The sequence below is a fragment of the Gopherus flavomarginatus genome, chromosome 2 (genome assembly GCF_025201925.1).
Source record: "Gopherus flavomarginatus isolate rGopFla2 chromosome 2, rGopFla2.mat.asm, whole genome shotgun sequence".
NCBI lineage: Eukaryota > Metazoa > Chordata > Testudines > Testudinidae > Gopherus > Gopherus flavomarginatus.
The window spans coordinates 217,219,595-217,240,324 of record NC_066618.1 but is presented as its reverse complement, the minus strand read 5'-3'; the positions used below and the strand labels follow the sequence as shown (position 1 = coordinate 217,240,324).

The 20,730-nt window shown below is 43.6% G+C and overlaps 1 protein-coding gene across 4 annotated transcripts in view; it reads left to right on the top strand.

The window, feature by feature from the left end:
- The first annotated feature begins 10,306 nt into the window (after positions 1-10,306).
- The window catches only part of ANKRD29 (ankyrin repeat domain 29), a 41,389-nt gene continuing 30,965 nt past the window's right edge, over positions 10,307-20,730 (top strand). For all 4 annotated transcript variants that reach the window (XM_050942061.1, XM_050942059.1, XM_050942058.1 and 1 more), the window contains exon 1: positions 10,307-10,478. In XM_050942061.1, the coding sequence (XP_050798018.1) occupies positions 10,458-10,478 (21 nt within the window). In that variant the 5' untranslated portion in view covers positions 10,307-10,457. The remainder of the gene's footprint in view (positions 10,479-20,730) is intronic.

Here is a 20,730-nt window from a genome sequence, read left to right as displayed (position 1 = left end):
CCAGCTCTGCCATTGATTTATCTTGTGATCTTAGGCTAGTCACTTAACTGCTGTGGCTAAGTCTGTGCTAGCCTTTTTCTACAGATTTGCCGCTTGTGCACTCCCACGTGTACAGTTTCACCAGTGGCAACATTTGTAGATACATACAGAGCACATCCTCTTTAACCACCATGTTGTTTAACTCTGCTCAGACCAGGTCTAGATGAAAAGGAGGCTAAAACGACAGCTTGTCTGTCCGAATGCTCCCACCATTACTACCACTCGTGGAGCTGCAAATACGAGGGGAAAAAGCTAGTGTGGATAATGCCTCTCTCTGTCTTTCAGTTTTTCTGTCTACAAGAGGCAGATAATTGTTCATACCTCACAGAGTTGTTGTGTGGCTTAATTAATATTTATGAAAGTCTTTGAGATTCTTGGAAGAAAGGTGTTAGCTAAGTGCAAATTATTATTACTACAGTTCAGCAACAGAGCAATAGCTGCATGAAGCAAATACAAGGCCAGAACCAAAGTCCTGGTTGCTGACATGGAACAAAATAGAAATCACATATATTATGCAATTGGGCCATTGTGTGTATTATGCTTCCAAGTAGCCCTAAACAAAATATCTTGCAACAGTTACTTTATTCAAATAATGTTGCCTATTTTTCTGTTACTAGAAGGTCTGCAAACAGTCCGTGAGGTTTTTTTTCAAATGCATTTGAATGTATTTGATAAAAGTTTTCATGAATTTCAGTTTGGCTTTCTATTTGAACTGTGTTACTCTGCTGCAATTGGTCACATAAATCAATCTGACATTTTTTTTGTTCTCAAACTAAATGAGCATAAATGCTATATGCAGATTTCTGGCATATGTGCTCATGGAAAATGAAGGTAATTTTCTGTGAGCATTTGAATGTGCAAGCTCAAAATTCACTTTCCATGAACACTTGTGCTAGTAAAATTAAATTGCACAAATATCTGTAAAAAGCAAATATGCAAGAGGAAAGAAAATGGGTGTGGCAAATTCATTCAGAAACTCAAATGAAGATTTGTGGCAATTATTTTCTGTGTTATTTACTCAGGTACAGAGCTAATGTGCCCTTCCCTTCTGGGACACTAGCTCACGTCCAACCTACATCAAAAAATAACCAGACATCAGTTATATGGTGTACATGAAATGGATTGGTGAAATCAATATAATTCCTAGTGGCCGGGTATCCTCATCATAGAAATTGCCACCAAATTTGGCACTAATTGTCCTATTGCTGGCAGTCTTGACAGAAGAACCAAGGACTGAATGGGCAGGGAGAGATTGGTCTGCCTTCTGACCTAAAGGTAATATCTCCATAATAGGATTAAAACACATTTTTAGGATAGTGCAGGGAAACTTGTGCTATCACTGTCTGAGCTTTGCCTTTTCGGAACCCAATTTTGTCAGCCCTCCACTTCGTGTGAACACAGTTTATGGGATTAGGCCTTTTGTGGATAAATATTTGACTTCTGAGTTCAGACCTCAGGGTTTGATTCTAAAAAAACCATTTATTATTACTGTTATTATTATTCTTACTATTTTTAAAACACTACATCCCAAAATCAAGAGCTAATAGCAAATTGTTTACATAGTACATTTAATCATATACTGTAGTTCTATATTTTTATAAAGATTAAGGAAGCAAGAAATACCAGCACTGACAGATTATGTTACAGTCTTATAATGGAAGGTTTGTAACTGACAGGTCAAATGGAAATTCTACTGTTTTATTACTAAATTATCAGAGTTACTTTTGATGAGGATATGAAAATGCAGATTATCCCAGAAATGTATTCTCTCAGGACATTTATATTTGTTGTATTTTATAGAAAGAGAGAGAGAGATTGACTATGATATACTGTAATTGGATTAATCTTTGGTTACATGGTTTGAAAGGTTACTATTTCCCAACTATGAGCATGATGTAAACTATGTGACTTTGTCAGTCTGGTATAAGTAACTGACTCATTTAGCCAATGCAATACAAACAATACATTGTAAATGATTAACAGCATGCTAGATAGATTCCATTGTTCCAGCATTAGCCACCACAGAATTAGATGTACAATACTAGGATGCAGATTGCATGATATTAAATTAAACAAATCCTAAATTGTTGCCTCCTATGTTACAAAATTAAGTTAGTGCCTAAATATAAAAGAAAACTAATTTTCACAGATGGAAACAGAACCTAGTCCTGATCACAAACCACTAGTCTACATTTCTGACCTCAGCATACTCCATCAACCTATGTCTTGCATCTTAAGACAAATTATATTGTTAATTGAAAGAAGAAAGGCTTTAAAAGATAGTAACGGAAACTGCTGCAAGGGAAATTACATTTTAAAATCAATTTTCTTTTATACTTTTAGATAAATCAAAATGTTTCTGCAATATTCCACAGAAGCATTTAGACTCTAGATTATCTAAATAATTACATGCATTTTATCATTTACATGTGACAGGAAAGAAGACAGTGCAAGTACAGCTGTAACCAATAAAGCTGTATTAAGATCTCTACTTTTTCTTTCTTATGTTCCTAAAAGAAGAGAATGTATGTAAAAAAACATCCTGGGCTCTATCTAAATGATCATTGCCCTGTACACAGGAGGACCAGGGGAAAAAATAAATCTGTGCTTCAGTGAAAGATAATATAGGAAGGAAGATAACTCTATGAGCAGAAACATACTTGCAAGTGAGACACATACTGACTGATATTGTCTTTGTGATAGATGTAAAATATGGTATACCCACAATCCCAGGTCTGAACACCTTTAAACACAGACACACATGCTTACAGATATACACTACCCAAATGTATATATCTACCCATGTAGGCATTTATATTGTAGCTATCACCATGGTCTCTGAACACTGTTAAAGTTATACAGACACACTTTCTTACTGATACACATTTTCCTAATACAGCTGCACACACATGCAACATATAAACCCATGGAAGATTGGATCTAGATCGGGGTGGGCAAACTTTTTGGCCCAAGGGCCACATCTGGGTAGGGAAATTGCATGCAGGGTCATGAATATAGGGCTGGGGCACAGGGTGGGGGTTGGGGTGCGGGAGAGAGGGAGTGTGGGGTGTGTGGGGGGATGCAGAGTGCAGAAGGGGGCTCAGGGCAGAGGGTTGGGGTGCAGGAGGGATGTGGGGTGCAGGAGGGGGTTCAGGGCAGGGGGCAGGAGTGGTGTGGGGTGCAGGAGGGGCTCACGGCAGAAGGTTGGAGTGCAGGATGCGTGAGGGACTTGGGGTGTGGGCTCTGGCCTGTAGCCGCTTACCTTGAGTGGCTCTGGGGGGGCAGTGGTGCACAATGGGGCTAAGGCAGGCTCCGTGCCTGCACTGGCCCCGTGCTGCTCCTGGAAACAGCCAACACCGCCTCCCTGTGGCCGCTGGGGGTGAGGAGCAGAGGGCTCTGCACGCTACCCTTGCCTGTAGGCACCGCACACCACAGCTCCCATTGGCTGGGAATGGGGAACGGCGGCCAATGGGAGTTTTGGGGGAGGTAGGTGAGGTACCCACAGGTGAGGGCAGCACGCGGAGCCCTCTGCCCCCCTTCTCCCAGGAACGTGGTGCCAGCTGCCTGCCTTAGCCCCGCCATTCCCCATTCCCAGCCAATGGGAGCTGCGGGGTGCAGTGCAAGGGCAGTGTGCGGAGCCCTCTGCCCCTCACCCCCAGAGGCCGCAGGGATGCGGTGCCGGCTGCTTCCAGGAATGGTGCAGGGCCAGGGCAGCCACAGAGCCTGCCTTAGCCCCGTTGCGCCACAAGGCTGGCAATCCCACAGGCCAGACCCAAAGCCCGGATGGGCAGGATCTGGCCCGCAGGCCGTAGTTTACCCACCCCTGATCTAGATCCATAAATTAATGTTGTAACTGTTCCATATCTCTGTAATGGCTCTACCCAAAATTTGAACACTCCTAATTTCAGAGATGTTTGTGTTCAGGTCCATCTACACAGGATCCTAAAGAGCTGGGTTTGAGAAGGATTGGAGTGCATTTCTTTCAGTTATTAATTTTAATGATACTTTTGATTTGTATCAAAGTAAGGAACTAATCTTATCAGTTACTATTATGAAGTACTATGCTGTGAACGTGCCTCTTGCTGTACTACAGATGAATTGTGCCAAACAGATAACATATCCCTGGAGATTCAAACATCTTATAGTCTGAGCAACTGTCTAGATTCAAGTACAGTGTGAGGAGAAGCCTTGTCCGCACAGTAGGGATTTGCCTAAAGATTACGTAGGGTATCTTGATGCACTGGAAGAGAGAGACTGCTCCAAAATGCCTTTTGTATCAAATTTTCAAAAGGTCACCAAAAGAGCACATGCAACATTTTATACATTGATTAATTTTCATAAGACCAGACCTGCTTGTAAAAACAGGTATTTACATACACTAATACACCTTGGCACGTGCAAATATGAGTGACTGCAAGTGAAAATGGTGCACTAGCAGTTTTAGTGGGCACACGCTCAAAGGGCCTTTGAAACTTTGGCCCTCCGTATCTAGATTTACAACAGTCACTGTCAAGGTTTCTTTCTCCCACTTTGAACTTTAGAGTACAAATGTGCGGACCTGCATGAACACTTCTAAGTTTAATTACTAGCTTAGATCTGGTAACACTGCCACCAGCCAGAATTTCAGTGTCTGGGGCACTTTCTGTCCCCCCAAAACTTTCCCCTCCCTGGGTTGCCTTGAGAGGCTTCACCAATTCCCTGGTGAACACAGATCCAAACCCCCTGGATCTTAAAACAAGGAAAAAAATCAATCAGATTCTTAAAAAAGAAAGCTTTTAATTAAAAAAAAAAGAAAAGGTAAAAATTATCTCTGTAAAATCAGGATGGAGAATGCTTTACAGGGTACTCAGATTCATATAGCCCGGAGGAAACCCCCTCTAGCCTTAGGTTTCAAGTTACAGCAAACAGAGGTAAAATCCTTCCAGCAAAAGAAGCATTTACAAGTTGAGAAAAAAAAATAAGACTAACACGCCTTGCCTGGCTAGTTACTTATGGTAGACCTAATTTACCTAGATTTCAGTAAGGCATTTGACACGGTTCCACATGCGGAATTATTAGTCAAATTAGAAAAGATGGGGATCAATATGAGAATTGAAAGGTGGATAAGGAACTGGTTAAAGGGGAGACTACAGCGGGTCATACTGAAGGGTGAACTGTCAGGCTGGAAGGAGGTTACTAGTGGAGTTCCTCAAGGATCGGTTCCGGGACCAATCTTATTTAACCTTCTTATTACTGACCTTGGCACAAAAAGTGGGAATGTGCTAATAAAGTTCGCGGATGACATAAATCTGGGAGGTATTGCTAACACGGAGAAGGACTGGGATATCATACAGGAAGATCTGGACGACCTTGTAAACTGGAGTAATAGTAATAGGATGAAATTTAATAGTGAAAAGTGCAAGGTCATGCACTTAGGTATTAATAATAACTTTAGATATAGATTGGGGACGCATCAGTTGGAAGCAACAGAGGAGGAGAAGGACCTTGGGGTATTGGTAGATCACAGGATGACTATGAGCTGCCAATGTGATATGGCCGTGAAAAAAGCTAATGCAGTTTTAGGATGCATCAGGTGAGGTATTTCCAGCAAAGATAAGGAGGTATTAGTACCATTATATTAGGCGCTGGTGAGATCCCACCTGGAATACTGTGTGCAGTTCTGGTCTCCCATGTTTAAGAAGGATGAATTCAAACTGGAACAGGTTCAGAGACGGGCTACTAGGATGATCCGAGGAATGGAAAACCTGTCATATGAAAGGAGACTCAAAGAGCTTGGCTTGTTTAGTCTAGCCAAAAGAAGGCTGAGGGGGGATATGCTTGCTCTTTATAAATATATCAGAAGGATTAATATTAGGGAAGGAGAGGAATTATTTAAGCTTAGTACCAATGTAGATACAAGAACGAATGGGTATAAACTGGACACTAGGAAGTTTAGACTTGAAATTAGATGAAGGTTTCTAACCATTAGAGGAGTGAAGTTCTGGAAGAGCCTTCCAAGGGGAGTAGTGGGGGCAAAAGACATATCTGGCTTTAAGATTAAGCTTGATAAGTTTATGGAAGGGATGGGATGATGGGAGAGCCTAATTTTGGCAATTGATCTTTAATTATCGCCAGATAAGTATGCCCAGTGGTTGGTGATGGGATGTTGTATGGGATGGGATCTGAGTTACTGCAGAGAATTCTTTTCTGAGTGCTGGCTGGTGAGTCTTGCCCACATGCTCAGGGTTTAGCTGATCACCATATTTGGGGTCGGGAGGGAATTTTCCTCCAGGGCAGATTGGCAGAGGCCCTGGAGGTTTTTCGCCTTCCCCTGCAGCGTGGGGCATGGGTCACTTGCTGGTGGATTCTCTGCAGCTTGAGGTCTTCAAACCACAATTTGAAGACTTCAATAACTCAGGCATAGGTTAGGGGTTTGTTATAGAAGTGGATGGGTAGGGTTCTGTGGCCTGCTTTGTGCAGTGGGTCGGACTAGATGATCACATTGGTCCCTTCTGACCCTAGAATCTATGAATCTATAAGTTTGAAACATGAGAGACTGATTTAGAAAGATTTGGAGAGCCTGGAGTGATGTCCCATCCCTCTCAGTCCCGAGAACGAACAACAACAACACAAAGAGAGCAAACAAAAGACTTCCCTCCACCAAGATTTGAAAGTATCTTGTCCCCCTATTGGTCCTCTGGTCAGGTGTCAGCCAGGTTTACTGAGCTTCTTAACCCTTTACAGGTAAAAGAGATATTAACCCTTAACTATCTGTTTATGACAGTCACAAAGAAAGATTGGATCATAATATTCTCCATAAGGCTGACGTTTCTTTGCAGTTCAGCCAAGAGGAATTATTTTGCTTTTCTCTCTATCAGAAAGCTAGTGTTTTGGCTGTTGAATGTCTCTTGGCAGGCGTAAGATTCACAATAGATTGCATGAATACTGGGATTTTCCAGGGGTGGAGCAGGGAGTTTGTACAAATTACCAGTATTTTCCTCATCAATGAGCAAAGAAAACTGTGCAGTCATCAGCTGAATCAGAATGAGGATGATTTTAGCTATAGGATCTACTTTATTCATTCAGTACATTTCAGATAGAACTAAAATGATCATCCATGTGTATACATCCATCTCTGATCAAGATTAAGGTTAGGCTGACAACAGGCCATACTTTTGAAGTGGAAGGGAAAGCATGGCTGGAGCATGAGGCTATAATATATCTGCCTTCTTCTAGAATGCATGTAGTTTGTTTTACTATATTCAGAGACTTATTTAATTTTGCCGTAGGAAAAAAATTCTGCAGAAAATCCTGCAGCTGTAGACATGTAGCATAAGCTATTTGGATCTCACTGCAATATACTCTCTTCTCAATAAACACATGGAACTCCCATTAATGTGAATGCAAGTTACGTATGCATATCAATGGAAGAACAATATCCCTAAGGGCCTAGCATACATTAACAAAAGCAAATACATTCTAAAACCACCAATCTTAATTCACGCTGTTCTGTCTGTCTTGGACCATACAGGTTTTCAAGGAGGTCTGCAACATCCAGACAAAATCGGGCATGTTATGGACAGTATTTCAGCATTAGTTTTAAAATTCCACACGTTTATGGATTTAAAATTAAGCCCTTAAGTAAGAGTCTCATCTCCCCCAATGAATGTGCATCATTCACATAAAACGATTATGGAGTTACACACCTGTGCATCCACATGAGAAAGGAGATTATTACCATAATGTAGATTATTGTCTTTGGAGTTCCTTTTTAGAGTAGTGTTTCTTCACAATACATTCCCAAATCTTCTTCCAGGTCTTTTGGAGCTGTACCAATTTGAATGGAAGTCTATGTACAACACTAAACATCTTTTATGGGGATGACATCGGAAGCACTGAATAAGATGAAGAATAGTAAAGCAACTGGTTAAGATGTGATAACTGTTGATATTATTGGAGACACTGCAGTAAGTGACTTTCATAGATTACTATATGTTTACTGAAATCAAGCAAGGATACCAGATGACTGGAGAGTAGGGTTGATTGTGCCTCTTTGGAAGGGTAAGGCAGATGCAAATGATCCAAATACCTATTGGGGCATCACTCTCGTGAGTCAGCATTTCAATGTCCTTGAGAGCTCTTTGAAGGCAAGGTTGACGTGCAAGGTGGAGGAGAATATAGTAGCAGAGCAACATGACTCTAGGAAGGGAAGGACTACTATAGATGCAACATGTGCAATGAGGCAGTGTGCATGGAAGAAATCAGGGGGAAGATGAATTTGGGACTCTCAGTGATTGCCTGGGTAGGGCACATTTGAGATGTGCTGGACATGTGATAAGTATGGTAGCCCAAGGTCTGAGCTGCTTCAACAGCTGCTGTGGGAACTACAATTTGTGGACTACAAACTGGGGCATGTTGGGAAGAGCTTCCTGGTTCCTGCCGGGAAGTCACCTCTGCCCCTCCCAGCAGGAGACAAGCAGTAGAAAGGAGTTGAACTATAATCCTCTTCTATGTTTTTTTTACAGAATAAAACCTTGTTCCTGCTGATTTCTCTGAGTGCGTCTGGTCTGAGGTGAACACACACAACGCAGAACACACAGAGACATCTCAGGCCCAGCTTCCCAAAGTTGTGTAAAAAGTCACAAGGCAGACTTTCCATATGTTGAACACCATATTTGGCCAGTGAACACGAGGGGGGCTACAAATGGAAGAAGAATGACCAATAAAAAAAGCATGGGAGGAAGAGGGTGGCAAGAAAGGATGCACAAGACTGAGGATAGAATGGAAAGACTCTGTCAGAAGAAGTTTGACAAGAAAAGGACTGGAATGCCAAGACCCGCAAATGCATGCCATGGCCTGGAAGGAGTAGCAAAGAATTGGGGCATGTAAATGGAAAAAGAAGTCAAGAAGTGAAGTTTTGTGAGAATGACATCAGTGCATCTATACAGGCGTGTCTACACTCAGATTTTGCACCACTTTAACTAAATCTGTTTGAAACCACTATAACGTTACATGGTACACCCCTTAGGGTATATCTAAACTACCGGCCGGATTAGCAGATAGTGATCAATCTATCAGGGATTGATATATCGCGTCTTGTCTAGATGTGATAAATTGGTCCCCGAACATGCTCCCCGTTGACTCCAGAACTCCACCAGGGCAAGAGACGGAAGCGGAGTCGGCAGGAGAGCAGTGGTCGTCGATCCCGCACTGTGAGGATGCAAAGTGTCAACTTAAGATAGCGTAGCTGAAATCAATGTATTTTCGTAGCTGAAGTTGCGTATCTTAGATCGATCCCCGCCCCGCCCCAGTGTAGACCAGACCTTAGTATGGAAGTGGTTATACCTGTATAAAGGTGCTTATGTAGCTTATTCCTGTAAATTTAGGGGAGAAAGCTATAGTGTGATAAAGCACCTTTGTATCACAAGACACCTCTACCCCTATATAATACGACCCGATATAATACAAATTCAGATATAAACGCAGTAAAGCAGTGCTCCGGAAGGGCGGGGCTGTTCACTCTGGTGGGTCAAAGCAAGTTTGATATAATGCAGTTTCACCTATAACGTGATAAGATTTTTTGTCTCCTGAGAACAGCGTTATATCAGGGTAGAGGTGTAATTGCATTCATATTAGGGAGTTGTGCTGATTTAACTATTTTGGTTTAAAAAAAAATCACAACCCTAACTGAAACAGTTAAATTGGTGTAAAAACTGTGTGTGGACTAGGCCTAAGATTTAGAACATGATAGCATTATAAAAATAATTGTGTCTTGTTTTATCTTTGATCATATTGCTCATCCACTTGATATCAAAACTCCATCTTTGGAAGGAAAGTGTAGTTTGGCTCAACATGCTCGCATTTTCCTGGGTTTGTGTTTTTACAATGCATATGTCTGCATTTGGTTAGTGTATATCGATAGTGTCTGATCATGCATACATTTATATTTGGGAAGCATATATCATTAAACATCTAACTTTATCGGCTGCATGTGTGTGCACACATGTGAAAACTGTATTACCTACGTGTATGATGCACCTGTACATGTGTATGTTCACTTGGAAGAATATAGTGTGAGAGTCAAGGAGGAGGGATCTGTGTGTACTTCGCAAAGTGTCCATCGTTAGGCACACGGGTTTGCATGATGCACCGGTGTACGTATGCATTGGGTCCACACGCCTGCATTGTTCTATGCTGTGACGCGGGTATGGATTCCCGCGCGCGTGGACGGTGCAGCGTTTAGCTGCTCTCTGGGAGCAGCTGCTATCTCTCAGGCGCGATGCAGCATGCAGCCCCTGCAGACGCTGTGCTCCAGTCACTCTGCAAAGCGAGTCTGTGATCGCCACCCTGGCCAGTGGGCGAAGGGCTAGAAAGTGCGGGAGAGCAAAGCTGGCTCTCTGCTTGTCCCCCGGGCTAGCTCGGAATGAGCCGCTGCTGTGATGTGCAAGATGTCTTTCAAGGTAAGCTTTGCTCACTCCCTTGCCGAGCTGGAGAGATCCCATCCCGCCCTCCTCCTCTTGCTGCTGCTGCTGCTGCTGTCATGTCCCGTTAGCACTGCAGATGCTGTGGTTTTAGCAGGCCTGGCTGATCGGCTGCAGTTCGAGTCTTTCTCTGCATACGGCCTCGGCTCTTGTTTCCCTCTGCCATGGATATATTTTCTCCCCACGACCTTCCCTCTGCAGCCGATGGTCCTGAGGGATATTGGGCACAGCTGCAATTGTTGTATTTCATAATATGTTGATCTTCCTGTATATGAAGTAAGGAGGAGGGTGGTGGTTAAAGTCTAAATCTATGTGGACTTTGGTGAGTCATTGTGAGATTAAGTTGAGTACGGGATAACTGAACATAATGGGTGCAGATTGTTCGGGGCAGTAGTGGAGCGTGGAGAAGCACAGCTATACTTAATAAAGAGCACAAGAAAGGGGTAATAAGGCAGGAACTAAGTTTAGATTTTTCCACCTACAAATCTGTAAGATATCAGGTCTGTTTTACATTATCTCTCATTATTTGTTTTATACTTTGTCATAAAAGCCCATCTCTTTGTGAAATTCTCCACAGTATTTGTTCAAAGAAAAACTGGGATAGTTTGACCTCAAGGGAAACAAGTAACAAACTCTGTAGGTTTATGGGATACATAAATCTTATTATTTTAGGTATTAATGGAACTAACATTTTATCTAGGAATTAAATTTATTAGCTCTATAATTTAAATATATAGATGACTCTGAACAAAGCCTACTCAGGTTTTTAAATATAAACAGTCCACTGGGATATGGAAACACAATTAAAACATCATTGTTTTAACAGCTGTTCACAAAAGTGAAACTGACTAGAAACAGAAAATGAGACTAACCAGTCTAATTTAACTAACTGAGTGGAATGCAGATGTATAAATTATAGAGCTGAGGTAGTCTGTACATTTGCTTTAGGACAATCAGAATATACACATGTATATTGTGTATATATTATTTGTAATCTTAAAACCCTTACCTGTCATTGACTTTTAAAACAGATAATTTAAAAAACTGAATTTATTTTTTCCCAGCTATGCCATTTGTTTACAATCTGCATTCCACTCAGTTAGTTAAATTAGAATGGTTAGTCTCATTTTCTGTTTCTAGTCAGTTTCACTTTTGTGAATAGCATTAAAACGATGTTTTAATTGTGTTTCCATATCCCAGTGGACTGTTCATACTTAAAAACCTGAGTAGACTTTGTTCAGAGTCATCTCAGTGGAAACATGCATGAGGAAGGATTGCAAGATCTGTCCCTTATACCTGATCTCACAAAAGAAAACCCTAGATCCAAAAAGGAGATTAATAAGGACCAATAAGAAAGGAGGAAAGCAACAAGCAATTTATAGATAACATTGGCGAACATTTACTCTGGAGATATAGCTCCTCGCTAGTTGTGCAATTTTCATATAATTTACCTCCTCTTCACTTATTGATTGCCAGGTCAACGGCAATTCTTTGCTTTGATTGATTATTCATTGTCATTTCCCCTCTTTCTGTAAATCCCTTTATTTGCCCCATTGTCTACTCTCGACACTAACTGCAGCAGCTGCCCTTTCTTCTGTACTGCCTTTCTGCAGCTCCACTGTATTACTTTAATTGTGGTAGTGCTTGAAATGTGCGGGGTTCCAGACACAGTTCCTACCCTGAAGAGCATACCCTTTCTTACAATGCTCTTCACCCTTATTCTCACCTGTGAAAACTCCATGGTCATGTCCCTTCAGCCTTCTGTTGTCCTCAAAACCCTTTGTCATCTTACCTCCCTCTACTCTGTTTCCACTATTCTTATCCTTCTGCTAATTTGTCTCCTCCTTCCTGGCCTCACAGATATTCATCTCATTTCCCCCTTTCTGTGTGTCTCATTCTCCTGGATGCTGGTAACAGCTTTTCTACATAATTCCAGTCCTGTATACCTATATTCTCCTATCTCAGCCAGTCCTGCTGCCTCCTGCTCTACCCCGCAGGCTTTGCTCCTCTAACCTTGTTTTTGTCAGCTGCCTCTCACATGCCCTACTTCCCTTTTCCTGCCCCTTCTGGGATTTTTACTCTAGCTCACTTGCCTGACTAATATAACTCTTGCAAATTACATCTCCCCACCCTTCCCTGGCTATGTCTGTAGCTGCCCTGTTTTATGGTGTTCTCTCCTTCTCCCAGTTCCCTGCCCAGAAGGCCGCAGTGCTTCCTCTCTTCCTTGGCTGTTATCTGTCTCCCTTCTCCTCTTCCATCTCCACCTATGAATTACACGATTTTGATTTTCTTGTCCAATAATATTTCATATGGCTGTTGTCTTTTCTCTGAGCAGCTCCTCTGCACTTTTGCATGCTTACGTCCTCTTTTGCATCTCCACGTACCACCCTCCTCTCTTCTTGGGATATTATACATGTATTTTGGGGGCCACATTGACAGTATCCACAAAGCCCTCGACTCCTTTCTTCACACTCCCACCTTTCATTGTATCCTCCTCGATCCAAGTCTCCAGCTCTACTTCTTGAATCCCTCAGCCAAACCCCCTAGCATCTAGTGGGCTTGATTCAGGGGCAATTGAAGGAAAAGGGAGATTTTCAATTGACTACTTTGGGCACTGAGTCAGACCCAGTCTGGTTAGATCCCTTTCTGATCTTCTCCTTCTCTCTTCAACCACTCTTTGTCCTCTGGCTCTCTCGCTCCATCTTCAAGAACAGTATTGATTCCATAACTAAGAAACACACCCTCTCTATTCAGCTGTCACCCCATCTGTCTCCTCTCAGGACAAACAGCAAGTCAGAGATAGAGCAAGGAATTGAACCTGGGAGTTATAGAATGTAAAAAGTATTAGCATTATTTTTCTTCTAGCTACCACTAAGCTGATACATAAAATTACATTATTATTTTACTTTTTTCCTTCACTGCCATCCAGAGATGGACTGTCTGATCTAGAAAATATCCATGTGTTTTCTCTTTTCGAAGAAGTGCTTATGATAGGTGCCAGTTTAAAATGTATATGGTACCCCATATCACCTTTAAAGTTTACTGAAAGTATACATGATCAAAAATATCAGCACAGCCATAGTTTAGAATAATGTTTTAAAACATCTTGATGAAGTAAAGGAGAGCAAATCATATTGTGGTGCCAGAACAAATGACACATTGAAATAAATAAATCACATTTTCACCAAAGCTATCAGATGATAACTTTTCCATTATTATATTCTGTGTCACAATTGTCAATGTTAGGGATTAGTTGTATACTTTAAAGATTCTTTTTTCTAGCGTTTAACTAACTTTATAAATATGTCACAGTTTTATCTAACATCCCTTGTAAGTTAGTAGTACCAAAAAAATAAAAAGAATAAAACCAGTTGTTCAAGTCGGATATTTTCTGTGCTGCACCTAGCACAATGGAGTCCAGATCCTTGACTAGGGCTCCTAGGTGCTGTGGTCATACAAATAAATAATAAAGATAGGACTGACTCAGGAACTGAGCAATAATGACCAAAGCTTGTGGCATTTCCTGGAGATTAAAAATCAGTGGGGATGAGTTCATTGCTCAAGGGTCATTAAATCCAGCTGGTCAATAGTCCCAAAATAAAGCTCTGCTCTAAAATTACTATTGCCCTATAATCTGAAAACGAAAATAAAAAAAAACATAGATGTATAGACAGGGTGGATAAAAAAATCGGATTTTTTTTAATTTAATTGGATTTTTTTAATAAAAATTTTTTTGAGGAAAAAACCTATCTAAAGATAGTTTTAATTAAGATACATTATAGTTGAAAGATCTCTCATCATGGAATAGGGATTATAAATTCTAATTCTATAGTATGAGACAATATATTCATGTAATGTTTAAGAAAAGTCTTGTAAATAAATTCCAATAGTTCATGGATGAGGGACCCAATCTGATGGGACTCCACAGGCTTCTGTAGAGATTATTTAGGTTAATCTTTTTATCTACCTAGTGGGACTCAGTGCTAGTCTGGAAGATACCATCAGAGATGCTTAAATCCACAGTTTGAGAACTGCAAAACTGTGTTTCCAGAGGTAACATGCTTGTTAACAGCAAAAATGTTTTAAAATAAAATAAATAAATAAATATATAGTGGTGAGAAATAATGGACCTCAACTCCATTGTCTCTCAGCAAATTTGTGTACATAGAGTCAATCCCTTAACCTCTCTCTAAAAGTGCAAAGTTTCAGAAAGTTCAGTGAATAGAAGATTATTGCGGGTGGAATAGATCTAGACAAGGAGAAGAAGCCTGGAGATAAATGTGAGAAGAGAGGGACATATGCTTGTTTTGTTAAAATATTAGATAATTGCTGTTGAAGAAAAAAATCCAGAATACTTAATGTTATTGTTTTAGTTAAATAAACAATTTAAATGTGTGTCTGGTGATGTTCTCCTCCTAATATAGCATGGCAAGAAAATCCTCCAAATATTAATGATTAACCTGTTGAAATGGAGATCACTGTTTAAAAATTTTTAGTGTGTACCTTCTAAAAATGAAACCTACATCTGTCTCTGAGTTGTGAAGAATATGTATTAAGGTTATAACAACCAACAAGAATGCACTTTTATGTAGAAAATCATGATTAAATCGAGTCTTCCTGACTAGTGATTTAAATCAAATCCACCCTGTGTCTAGATCTTTGTTTTTAACTTGGTTGTGTAATTCCAGTTGGTATGTACAGGGTATTTTGATAGGATTAATGTCCTGTTTGCTGGTCAGATTGCTTGAATCATCTCTGTACATTCCATTCAGTTTAGAACATAAAATAGCAATTTTTTTTCTCATCTGATTGTTACATGGTTGATGCTCTAGGTCAGTGGTCCCCAGACTTTTTACCTTGTGCCTCCTTCTACACCTGTCTGCACCCCTTCCCATTGTGGTTCGAAGCTAGGGCTGGAATTGCAGCTGGGCTGAGGAGCTGGAGGCAGAGGTTGAGGCCACAAATGGGGGCAAGTCTGCGGCTGGGAGCGGGACCACAGCCAGGCTGGGGAGCAGAGCCATGGCCGGGTCATGACTGGGGCCTGAGGCTGGGGGCATGGCCAGAAGTGGGGCCAGGAGCTGGGTTTAGGAGCAGAGCTGGGGGCAGAGGGGGGCTGGGTGGCACTCCCTCTCCACCTCCAATGGGGGCTGGGCCCCACCATGCCCCCCCAAACATTCCTCTACACCCCCTTAGAGGGCTGCACCCCATAGTTTGGGGACCACTGCTCTAGGTGTATTGCATGCTTAGCTTTTGCAAGGAATATCTGGCTATACAGCATGAGGAAAGGAAAGTGCATTGCTAGCAGGGCAGCTCCAACCACCTGAGTCTGGGAAGCAGTGCTTTGAAAAGCCATATTCATGTCCTTGGTACATTTGACAATGCTACTATGGCTTGATCTGATTCAGAAGGTATGGGGAAGTTTTTGCTGGAGGGTTAGTGGAGGATTTATTCCCTAGCAGGGCCGGGAAAACTGTTCACAGGCAGAAGGAATGAGGAATTTCATGAACCACAAGGTTAAATGCTCTGGGTTTGATTCTTCTCTCAGACTGGTTTTACACTGGCACAACTCCTCTGATTTTGTTGGAGTTATTCCTGACTTACATTCATGTAAGTGAACAGAGAGTTAGGCACTCTGCTTCCTTCTGCTTGGTCTCTGAATCCTGATTCCAGATCCTAGCTAATTCCTAAAGGCCCTGCTGTAGAAGTCAGGCACAGTAGTATGGAGTCAGATAGCTGTTATGAGTGGTGAGAAAACTGTGGCAGGTGAAAGTCTTTTCCTATAACAAGCACATATTGCAAGTCCCAGAAGACTTCAAAACATTTAGGGTCAGCGTGAGATGATAAAACTAATCCAAGGAGTATTGTCCATCAACACTGAACTCCCTTCCAGAGGAGCTGAGAATGACTACAAACCTCATCACCTTCAGGACAAAATGTCAGGCCCCACCTTTTGCAATAAATTTTCCATAAACATCATAACGTTCTAAAAAATTAACTAACTAGATGTCTTCCTCTGTTTAGTAGGTAGGAGAGAAACAGGCAAGATGGGTCAACTGATTGTGTAGGTCACCTGGCTGGATTTATGTAAAACTGTCCAATGGCACAAGTGTGGTAAGAATAGATAGACCATCCCTCTTCACCAGTGGCTAGCAGGGCAGGCTAAGACTGTTAGTAGTTTTGAGCCAAGCTCTGATGTCAATGTGAAGTTAGTCGATTGTAACTAAGATCAGAAAATCTAGCCTATTGTGCCAATTTCTTTGCTCCTTCTCTGCCTCCTGCCATCCATCTCTTGCTATGTAGAAGTTCAAACCACTTTATGAAGTGTCCTGTGATTTGTGAACCAGTTGAAACTTCTCATGCAGTTACCAATTGTCCTAGTTGCTAACAAAAGCTGTGTCCTAGGGTAGAGAGTCTGAATTAGGTGGAAGCCATACTCGCAGGGAGATTGAACTAGGCAGAATCTATGCTTCTGAGCAAAGGAGCCTAAGCCAAGCAGCTGTGTTCCTAGGGAAGGAAGCCTGGATAAGCAGAAGGTAAATTCCTACAGCAAAGAGCCTAAAGCAGGACCCTGGAAATAGCTCTGTGGGGAGCCTGGAAGGAATGCTTTCGGAGAAGGGAGAACCCTAGTGGGAGAGTGACAGTAGGCATGCAGCCCAGCCAACCCCATTAGTATTTGGAGTGATCCTTGAGACGCCTCCATAGACCATGATGTCAGAGGAAGACTCCACCCAGGCAGCATCAGGAGACCTGAGATGAGAGCAATTAGAGGAAGTACCTGGATGGAGATGAATACTGAACTCAGGACAGCTGACAGTGAGTGCCTCAGCTCGGAAGGTGTGTTGTGTGCCTGTGTTAAACAAAGCAGAGCCTCTGGGGGAAGTGCTCTCTATTACCCAAAGCTGGTTTGGACTTGTTTATACTCTGGGTGGAGGGAAATCAAGGCAGGACTCACCTGCAGTGCTGCACCCAATCATAAGATGATTACCCAGGTGACTTTCCACTCCTTTACAAGCTATTACTAAACTAATTACATACTTTGAGTGTGACAGATACAGAATATGCATACTAGTGAGCTTATGTCTGCAGGATTTTGTGCAGGAAAGAAAACTGAATCAGAGCTATGATATGGTTTTCTGTTTAAATATCCTCCTATGTGGCACTGAGCACTCCCAGCAGCACTGATCTGCCATTTCTTTGCTGCCTTCTGCATGGGCTTGTTACAGTGACCAGCAATTAATAGGCTGTCTGTACCCTCTCTCCCCATGCAAGGCAATGATAATTTTGCCCTTGACATTGGGTGTCATTGAGATACTGGCTGTGTTCCTAGGACTGAGGCCCAGGGAGATCGTTACTGTAAAGTGATGTCTATCTGTACTTTAACTGTTAAATTGTACTAGCTATATTGTGTAGCTGTGTAACAGGTCCTCTGCCCGCCCCTCTTCCTGGGGCCCACTGGCTGCCCCAATAAAAAACAGACAGGCTTCTCCTTCTGCAGAACCCGTGGCTTTATTTACACATGCTCTCTCACCACCAGTGATATACTGTAGACAGAGCAGGCCTTACAATCTCCTCTTCTGTGCAGAGTCTGCCCTCAGCCTGGAGACTGACCTTCCCCTGTCTTCTGACTGCCAGCCAGCCTTTATAGCCCTTGAAGCCTCAGGCCCACAGGTGCAGCCAGTTCTAAAGGCCAGGCAGCAGACTTCTCCCCAGCCCCAATCTATTTCCCCTGATTGGGGCTGGCTGAGCAGGGGCTAATTAGGTGCCCTTGCACCAGCACCCTGCTACACCCCCTCCCCCTTAAGCTGGTGCCAGGCCTGGTCTTCCTTGGCTGGGGATTTTACTCTGGGGCTGGGCCCTCTGCCCAGCCAAGGGATCCCCAGGCACAACCCCAGCGGACTTTGGCACACCCCACCCACAAAAGATGCATTAGGTAGAGAGTGAGGCACCCCACAGATCCACACTCACCCAGAGGTCCTCATACCAGTCACACAATTGGGCCAGCCGCTCCAGAGTCTCCCCTTCCTTTTCTAGTGGGGGTGACAGCTCAGAGCCCACTGCCCTCAGTCAGCCCCCTGTCTCTGGTCCAGGCTCTCTGTCCTTTTGATGTTGGGCCTCCCCCTGTTGGGTTTCTTCCACCCTCTCCGGGCTTCCCTCCCCCAGGTGGTCCTGCCCAGGAAGCTCCCTTGGCTCCTCGGTTACTCCCTCAGGCTCCCTATTTTGGCTTGGTTGTCTAGGCTGCTCGGATTTTCCCCTTAGAGGCTGTGGGGCCTTCCCTTGCTCCAGGTCCACCTCCACCAGGGTCTTGCCCTCTCTTTCCAGGGTTCTCTTTCCCCCTTTCTTCAACCGTCCCTTTTCCATGCTCTCTCCCCCCTTTTGGGAAGGGCGCCAGTCCAGCCCCAGAACCACAGGATAGGCCAACTCTTCTATTACCCCAACCCGCTTCCAGGTAAACCACCCTTGCATTTCAAAGGGTACCTGGACCACGAGACGATAGTCCCTATCCCCGTGGATGCATTCTACTAACATCCTTTCCCCAGGGATAAGCCAATACAGCTTCACTAAGCACCGCTGTATAAGGGAGCAAGCGGAGGCCGTGTCCACTAGACCCCTCTGGGCCTTTTTCCCCACCCACACCGGGATAGTGGCCAACCTATGTCTCTTTTTCCACCCTTCCCCCCCAAAATCTTAGTCCATCCACAAAATTCAGCTGCCCCACACTCCATCACTGGGCAGTCACTGCTTTTATGTCCCAGCTGTCCACACCACCAGTATACGAGCTGCCCTGAGTGGTTAGGGGTCCCCTTGGGCTCCTCCTGTCGCCTGTGTACCGGCTTCGCCCCAGCATGCTCACAGGGTCTCCTGCCCCCCTCTGTGTCCCACAGGGCTTGATGCTCCCTCGGTGGAAGTCAGCCTCTGCATACTCCTCCGTTCTTTGCACAGCAGCTTCTACAATGGCCGCCTGATGTCACCACATCCAAACCCGCACGCTATTGGGGAGGCACTGGATAAACTGTTCAAGGATCACTTGATCCATTATCTGTCCCACAGTGTGGGCATAAGGCCTCAAACTCCGTGTTGCCCAGTCTGTTAATTTTTTAACAAAGGCCCAGGGTCGCATGCCTCCTACCCACCGGGCTGCCCGAAACTTCTGGCAATACTTCTCAGCCAAAAGCCTGAAGCAGTCCAAAATCACTGCCTTCACTGCATCATAATCCCTGGCTTGGGCATCCATCAGGGTCATATACGTGGCCTGTGCCTCCCTAGTGAGATAGGGGGCCAGCCACAGGGCCCAGTTTGTCTGGTCCTATCCCGTGCCCAGAGCCACCCACTCAAAGGTACCCAAAAAGGCATCAGGGTCATCAGCTGGGGCCATCGTGCCATCTCCCCTAGCAGGACTCACCAGCTTTTGCAGGAGCTGCTGCTGCATGGTCAACTGCTCCTTGATGAAGTCCTGTAGGGCCTTCTACTACTCTGCCTGCCAAGCAAGTAGGGCCTGCCTATCCACTTGGTGGGACTGCTGGAAGGACTGAAGTGCCTTCTGCATTTCTGTCTGTTGCTCAGTGAGCCACTGCAGGGTACTCTCCATTGCCAGGTCACCAAACTGTGTCTTTGGCACTAGATCCCGGACAAGCCCCCACTTGTAACAAGTCCTCTGCCTGCCTCTTTTCCTGGGGCCCACTGGCTGCCCCAAAAAAACACAGACATGCTACTTTTTCTGCAGCACCCATGGTTTTATTTACACATGTTCTCCCACCACCAGTGATATACTATATAGAGAGCAGGCCTTACAGTCTCCTCTTCTGCACAGAGTCTACCCTCAGCCTGGAGACTGACCTTCCCCTGTCATCTGGCTGCCAGCCAGCCTTTATAGCCCTTGAAGCCTCAGGCCCACAGGTGCAGCCAGTTCTAAAGGCCAGGCAGCAGACTTCTCCCTAGCCCCAATCAGGGGAAATAGATTGGGGCTGGCTGAGCAGGGGCACCAGCCTTTGCACCAGCACGCTGCTACAAGCTGTCATAAACATACAGCTAAGGGTAGCAAAAATCCATCTTTACCCTGTGAAGGGTTAATTCCTCTTTTACCTGTAAAGGGTTAAGAAGCTCAGATAACCTGGATGATGCCTCACCAAAAGGACCAATAAGGGGAGAAGATACTTTCAAATGTGGGGGGGAAGGTTTTGGTCTGTTTCTCTTGGAGCCAGCCAAGAAACCAGGCAGGGGAATTACATCTTCT